This window comes from Salvelinus alpinus, chromosome 8 (genome assembly GCF_045679555.1).
Source record: "Salvelinus alpinus chromosome 8, SLU_Salpinus.1, whole genome shotgun sequence".
Lineage (NCBI taxonomy): Eukaryota > Metazoa > Chordata > Actinopteri > Salmoniformes > Salmonidae > Salvelinus > Salvelinus alpinus.
The window spans coordinates 56,694,177-56,702,630 of record NC_092093.1 but is presented as its reverse complement, the minus strand read 5'-3'; the positions used below and the strand labels follow the sequence as shown (position 1 = coordinate 56,702,630).

The 8,454-nt window shown below is 40.3% G+C and overlaps 1 protein-coding gene across 1 annotated transcript in view; it reads left to right on the top strand.

Annotated features, from left to right (window-relative positions):
• Nucleotides 1–15: 15 nt before the first annotated feature.
• LOC139583332 (myelin-associated glycoprotein-like) overlaps nt 16–8,454 on the top strand; it is a 99,220-nt gene continuing 90,781 nt past the window's right edge. Inside the window, exons 1-2 of the mRNA XM_071414296.1 lie at nt 16–166; nt 3,443–3,829. Coding sequence (XP_071270397.1) covers nt 118–166; nt 3,443–3,829 — 436 coding nt within the window. The 5' untranslated portion in view covers nt 16–117. The remainder of the gene's footprint in view (nt 167–3,442; nt 3,830–8,454) is intronic.

Below are 8,454 nucleotides of genomic sequence, written 5' to 3'. Positions count from 1 at the left end.
ACATAGTGTATTTGATATGGAGATGGTTCAATGCAATGTGTTGTGTGAGTTAAGCTACTCTACCAGTAAGTGTATGTTTGTACTGTTTCAGGTGATCAGTAGTGTGTGAGTTCTCACATGGCTTGTCCTGAGAACATGTTTTTTCTCATTGTCCTCTTTATGTCAGGTGAGTCTTCCACACAACAACAACTAGTTATGAATCAGACATAAAGGAATAACCACAAGTCATTATATTTTATGGGATGCGCTATATTCCAGCTTTTTAATTGTGTAGAAAAGTGTACATTTAATTCCTGATTAGTATATTTTAATAGTCTGTATTTAAACTTCTGTGTAAAAGTTGTAGCATATTTTTGATACTGAATGTTATCAGATATTCAATCAAAAGCTGATATTAGATCAATGGAACCTGAGTGAACAAATAACACAACAATTACATACTTATTTCATTTATTTCACTAACAAAGTTGTGCAACACCCAATGTCCCTGTGTGAAAAAGTAATTGCCCCCTTACTCTCAATAACTGGTTGTGTCTCCTTTAGCTGAAATGACTCCAATCAAGCACTTCCTGTAGTTGTTGATCAGTCTCTCACGTTGCTGTGGGTTTTAACTCAAAGACATTTGTGGGTTTTCAATCATGAACTGTCACAATATCTCAATAGGGATTAGGTCTGGACTAGGCCATTACAAAACTTTAAATTTGTTGCTTTATATCAATTTTCATGCTGACTTGATTGTGTGTTTTGGAATGGTGGCACAACCAGTTATTGAGAGTAAGGTGGCAATTCCTTTTTCACACTGGGAACTGGTTGATGCATAACTTTGTTAATGAAATAAATTAAATAACTGTGACTATTTTTTTTTGATTTCTAAACTCAAGTTCCCTTTATCTAATAGGTTTTGGTTGAAGATCTGATAACATTCAGTAAACAAAAAGCAAAAATAGAGAACCGGAAAGGGGGTAAATACTGTTTCATGTTACTGTATGTGCATGTGAAACCGACGTCAGTGTGCGGTTAACAGTATAGCTTCCACCACTGTTCCTGTCACCATACCGGGCTCAAACTAGTGGTCCTCTGCTCACAAACACATGTCACCTCACTCCTTGACAACATACCGACCAATTGAAAAATCACCTGTACATAGAAATAAGTTCATATTATTATTATTGGGAGAGACTGTACCAGTGATGTGTATAAACCCTGGATCGCTGATGCTATGTAACGGCCAATGAGAGACTTTAAATCCACCGGTCTCTATATATGGTACTCCCCAGAAGAAGCAGTCCTCCATAAGAATTAATGGAATTCTACAGCATTTCAATAAAATGTTTCAAGGACAAAATGACATGTATTTTGTTGTAGATGGGACAGAAAAGTTAGTACTCTATAAATACAATACTTTAATATCTTTACATGCTTTTTATTTTATTTGTTATGTTCAGGTCATATAAAAAGCATGAGCTGAAGCACACCCAGAGAAAATGACTTATTGTAGAGGGGCTGACTAACGGTGAATACACTGTAAGCTATAAAAACAAAGAGAGTTGCACACTCTATATATATAAACTCCCAGTCATTTATTGGGTAAAACACCGACGTTTCGGCATCACTGTGCCTTCTTCAGGGTAAAGTCATGAATGTTTGATCCAGGTTATGTAGACAAACAGTGCAATTAGTGCAACCAATGACAATAGTGAGGGGTATGTCATAATTATGAGGTTAATTAGAGTGAATTGACTGAAACTGTTAAAAGACAACAGTTTACAGCATATTAAATATATTAGCCTATTGTTATCATTAAAATTAGCATAAGATTAGCATCAACATACATTATTTTTTAATTTAATTTCACATATGTTTAATTGTTTCCAATATCATTAAATGTTGTTACATGTAATATTTTAGTTCATCCATAATGCATAATAAGCATCATCAACAGGGGGAACATATTGGTTGTACTCTGATAAACTGTAGAAAGAATATATTCATTTATAAGACTTCTTTATAAAAAATAATTGTTCATTAGAAGGGACTGAGACCAAATTCAATTTTAAGACACTAGGGGTCAATGTTTTTGAATACCTCCTCTCCTTGGTAGACCAACATGCTCAATGCGTGTGTATATGAGTGTGTATTTGAGGGAGGAGATGGGATGGTTACCTTCAACAAAGTGATCTGCTACTGGATAGTCAGTGTTCTTACACCTGATTGAGCTGCGGTGTTCAGCTCTGCATTGTTTTAATTGTCTTTTTGTTTGTCCTATGTTGGCTTTTCCACATGAACATGTGATGAGATAGATCACTACCTTTATCTTGCAAGAGATGATACCTTTTTCCACCTGTATGTGGGTGTCTGAAGAAGGATGTTTTTGTAGTGCTATTGCAATGTGAGCATGAGCCACATTTGTAGTTCCCATTTGGAACGGGTGTCAAGAGTGTCTGAGTGGGGTCAGGGGGCAGGTCAGATCTCACTAAGCTATCCCCAATATTGCGACCATGCTTATAGACCACTAGTGGGGTTTCCTTGAAGAGGTGTGAATCTGATATCTGATTGCAGAATATGCCAGTGCTTTTTCAGGATTGCTTTCATTTTCTCTGAACACTTGGTGTACTTCGTGCAAAAGATTGTTGCGTTGTTTCACTTCTTTGGTTTAGTTTTTAGAAAACCCTCTCTTGGTTTTTGAGATATTTTCGTCATTGCAGCCCTTGTAGCCTCTGATTTTGAATTTATTTTGAATTTCCTTAGCATTGCTGTCAAAATCTGACTGTTGGCAACAGATTCTTATAACCCTGCATAACGGGCTATATGGTAGACCATTCCTGAGGGGAAGGGGATGCATAATATCCGCACGTAGCAGGGTATTGCGGTCTGTTGGCTGTGTGTACAAGTCTATATGTAAAACATCATTCTCTTTGATGATCCATAAGTCCAGGTAGTTTATTATTCTCTCATCAGTCTGCATGGTGAATTTGAGATATTCAGAGCTCTCGTTTAGCAGAGTTTGGAATTCATTTAGTTCCTGCTGACTTCCTTCCCAGAGCACAAAGACATGATCTATGTATTTATTCCATAAGAGGATTTTAGATAGTAGGGTGTGTGTCTCTGTTTTGTAAATGAGTGGTTCCTCAAATTGTTCCACATACAGGTTCACATAGTTGGGGTCAAAGGGGGAGGCCATGGCTACACACCGAATATGAAGGGAAAACTCTTTGCATTAAGGTGTCTGTAATAGAATATACTTGTCAAAATGGATGTAGACATTAATAAATGCATTTCTATAGCTTCCAACATCTTCTTTTACAATGGAGGAGGAGTAACAAGATGGCTGTGCATTTGCTTCCAAACAGAGGCCCCTGACCGTCATCTAGGGTTAATACATATCATTGGACTGAACTGAAAATATATCAGAACCTCCCTGATGTTGTCTTTTATGTTGCAGGTGTTTTGGCCTGTTTTGGTCAACGAGATTTGATCGCCACAATGCCAGATGGACTGGATGTACTGACTGGCTCCTGTGTGCAAATCCCATGTTCATTTGATATTCCTGACCAAAATAAGTATACATTTAACAGCACAATACCAACCTCTGGAGTGTGGATTAAAGAATCCCCATACTTTGGTGAGCTTCCGGACAGTGTGATATTTAACAGTAGTGAGACGGTCAACAGATATCAAGGGAAGATAACTGGAAACATGTCCCAGAAGAACTGCACCACAGTCTTCTTCAATGTAACCACCAGTTACACTAATATATACTTCTTCAGGATTGAGAGTCAACCATTCCGTTCAACAGACACTGAAAAGTCTGTTGATATAGTTGTCAGGGGTAAGAGACAATTTATCTTTTAACCAACTATTTCTTCCAGCTCATATTCCTTGCATCAAGGATAAGTGTAGAACAAGTGGATAATTTAACTATTAGTGTAAAATATCTTTATCTGCAATGTATTACAGATTTGCCTTCCAGTCCCATCATTACTGTCTCAAGTGAAGTGAAGGAAGGGACCCCTGTCAGTTTGAACTGCTCTGCTGTCGCTCCCTGTCCCGAACACCCCCCTGAGCTGACATGGACACTCCCAACACAGTTAACAACTGAGAACCAACTGCAGGAGAATCCAGACCAAACCAAATCAGTTCACTCCACGGTGACCTTCAGTCCGTCATACCTTCATCATGAGCAGAACATCACTTGTACTGCAGTCTACCCAGTAGGGGCAAGCAACAAGAGAGCTGAACATACCATGATGCTTAACGTTTCATGTAAGATTTAATCACCGGTTCCTGTAGAATAGATCATTCTATCATGTTTTCACTGATGATTGTAATAGAGTGGTTTTGATGAGACTATTCAATATACCATATCCAGATACATTCTAAATGAACCCCTCTCCCTCAGTCTCACCTAAGGACACCTCGGCCTCCATCAGTCCAGCTGATCCAGTATTAGTGGGCAGCTGTGTTATTCTGACCTGCAGCAGTACAGCCAACCCTCCTGTGACAAACTTCACCTGGTTCCAGATATGTGGGGTGTAAACCAACACAGGTAGCATCTGGACAGAGTTACTCCCTCAATGTGACTGTTAGTGATGGAGAAAGATACTACTGTGAAGCAAGAAATAGTCAAGGCTGTGGGAAGTCAAGGGAAGTGCAGCTGGCTATTAAAGGTAGAAGCATTGGCACATTCAATACGACACAACATTAAGAATATTATAGATATAGATAGATGTAGAAGAGATATACTTCTACATGCCTGCTATATGTATCTAGGTATGATACGGTTGTAGGATCTTAATTTGATCACTATTTTGTTGCTTAGAAGTTTATTGCATTGTGGGAATCACAGATAAGCTTTATTATTTGCATATTTTCACCAAAAATCTGGACATAAAACGTCTTATATTAATAGTTTTGCACTTTTCATGTATCCTTATTTTGTCCAGCTAATAGCCTCACCACCAATGGAACAACATTACGGAGGAAACGTTCAAATCCTTTTGCTGGAGGATTATTTTGCTGCAACAATACTGGCTGAATTAAGACCTTACATCTGTACATCTACAGTATATGTGTAAATTGTAATGTTAGACAATGTGCAAAATGTTTCCTCTTTTAGGAACAGATGACCATAATATGTGTTTTATTTACAGGGCAAGAAGAGCCTGTTAACCCAAAGGTTTTTGAGATTGTAGGAAAAACCTTGGGGTTGCTTTTCCTTTTCAGCCTGGTATTCTTTGCATGGTAAAAAGATATTCCCAGCCTCAATGTAAACATATTTATCATGTTGATTGTGCTTTTGTATATGAACACCTAAATGATGTCAAAATACCTTTATTCTTGTCTTCCAGGAGGAGGAGAACATCTAGACTCCCCAGTGGGTTTTACATGACAGACCTTTCACAGGGACAGGTGGGAATGTTGGACTCAACTTTTAAAACCCATCTAGAAAGTGTGTTTAAGGAAGAATTGAATGAATACTGTGTTGTGTAACCAACTGTAACTCTGAAGTCATTATTCTTCTGAAGTGTCGGTCCTGACAACTGTTCCTTTCTCTGTGTTCTCTCCACAGAACTCCCCGGCTGGGACAGTGTGCTCTAACCAGGCCAGGGTCGGTAGAGGGAACCAGGAACCACCACTTAACAACCTCGATGGTCTTTATGCACAAGTCAATAACAGAGGTGCATTTGAAGTATTTAGCCAATGGGTATTAAGTGTTTTTATGTACAGTATTGTCATTGTGTATTCGTTTTATATTGGTACTTTTGTTACATTTATAATTATGTGCTCTTATCTGCATATTTGTAGAATTTGCTGGGATGAAAAGTGTTTAACTGTTACTGTAGTGGTGATACGATGATGTAGGCTACTCTTCACAGAGCATCTGTTTAATGGGTTCCAGTATAGAGGAACTGCTGAGTTCAACTAGACAACTGAAGGTAGTTTAAGTCCATATAGTCAATGATGACTGAGGAGAGAAGACACAGTTAGTTAGAGAGACAGTGGTCTGATACAAGACAGGAAGTTGGTGCAGTAAGTCTACATGACGGCAGAATGGTGTTAACATCTACTAGTCACTGTTTCTCTGCCTCTTTTGTGCAGTTACCAGAATAACAATATTATCTATTTTCAGTTTATATCTATTTAGAAGTTATTGTGACAGATTTTGTGTTGAGTGTTAAATCAACGAAACAATTGAGGCTGAATTTAGTGTTGTTTATTAATTGCACTGTAATTAAAACCTTTACATTCAATTTCCATTAAATCTTTTGGTCTTATTGGTCCAACATTTTACATCTCATTAAAATGTTTCAAATTTACATTTTGTGTCACTGGCCTACACACAATACCCCATAATGTAGAATTACGTTTTTTGGACCTAAAAAAAATGAAAAGCTGAAATGTCAATATGTATTCAACACCTTTTCTATGGCAACTAAATAAGTTCAGGAGTAAAGATTTCCGTAACTAGTCACATGAGTTGCATGGACTCACTCTGTTTGCAATACTAGTGTTTAACATAATTTTTGAATGACTACCTCATCTCTGTACCCCACACATACAATTATTTGTTAGGTTCCTCAGTCAAGCAGCAAATTTCAAACAGATACAACCACAAAGACAAGGGAGCTTTTCCAATGCCTCACAAAGAAGGGCACCTGTTGGTAGATAAATACATTTGACATTGAAAATCCCTTTGAACATGGTGAAGTTATTAATTACAGTTTGGATGGTTTATCAATACACCCAATCACCACAAAGTGTAACGCTAGTCCTCCTCCTCTTCTGAGGAGGAGTAGTCGGAAGGATCGGCGGACCAAGATGCAGCGTGGAGAGTATTCATTTTAATAAGAATACTTAAACAACGAATAAAACAATAAACCGACAAACGAACGGAAACGTAACAGTCCCGTATAGTGAACACAAACACGAACACACGAACACAGGAACACAGGAACCACCCACAATACAAAACAGGCTACCTATATATGGCTCCCAATCAGAGACAACGACTGACACCTGCCTCTGATTGAGAACCATATCAGGCCAAACACATAGAAATAGACAAACTAGACATACAACATAGAATGCCCACTCACATCACACCCTGACCAAACAAAACATAGAAACATACAAAGCAAACTATGGTCAGGGCGTGACACAAAGATACAGGTGTCCTTCCTAACTCAGTCACCGGAGGGGAAAGAAACCGCACAAGGATTTCACCCACAGGAGGTTGGTGGCACCTTAATTGGAGCGAGTGGGCTTGTGATAATTAAACACATGGTTTCCATGTGTTTGATTTCATTCCATTTGCTTCGTTCCAGACATTATTATGAGCCGATCTCCTCTCAGCAGCGTCCACTGATTTCACCATAAGGCCAGTGGTGATGATCGATGGCACAAGGCCTCCAGTGATGATCCTTGGCAAGAAGCCTCTAGTGATGATCCATGGAAAGAAGCCTCCAGTGATGATCCTTGGCAAGAAGCCTCTAGTGATGATCCATGGAAAGAAGCCTCCAGTGATGATCCATGGCAAGAAGCCTCCAGTGATGATCCATGGTACGAAGCCTCCAGTGATGATCCATGGCACAAAGCCTCCAGTGATGATCCATGGCAAGAAGCCTCCAGTGATGATCCATGGCAAGAAGCCTCCAGTGATGATTCATGGCACGAAGCCTCCAGTGATGATCCATGGCATGAAGCCTCCAGTGATGATCCATGGCACGAAGCCTCCAGTAATGATCCATGGCAAGAAGCCTCCAGTGATGATCCATGGCATGAAGCCTCCAGTGATGATCCATGGCAAGAAGCCTCCAGTGATGATCCATGGCATGAAGCCTCCAGTGATGATCCATGGCACGAAGCCTCCAGTGAGGAGTCTTGGCACGAAGCCCGCAACGAGGGTCCCAAGTCCGGAGTCTCCAGCGACGGTCCCCAGTCCGGAGCCTCCAGCGACGATCTCCAATCCGGAGTCTCCAGCGACGTTCTCCAGTCCGGAGCCTCCAGCGACGGTCTCCAGTCCGGGGTCGGCGACGAGGGTCCCCGCACCAGAGGTGCCACCAAAGTGGGGTGAGCCAGAGGTGGAGCGGGGTCTGCGTCCCGCACCTGAGCCGCCACCGCGGATAGATGCCCACCCAGACCCTCGCTTATAGGTTCAGTTTTTGCGGCCGGAGTCTGCACGTTTGGGGAGGGGTACTGTCACGCCCTGACTTTGGAGAGCCTTTTTATGTTTCTAGTTGGTTTGGTCAGGGTGTGATTTGGGTGGGCATTCTATGTTTTATTTTCTATGTTTCTTTATTTCTATGTTTTGGCCGGGTATGGTTCTCAATCAGGGACAGCTGTCTATCGTTGTCTCTGATTAGGAACCATACTTAGGTAGCTTTTCCCCACCGATGCTTTGTGGGTAGTTGTTTTCTGTTTAGTGTTCTTCACCTGACAGGACTGTTTCGGTTT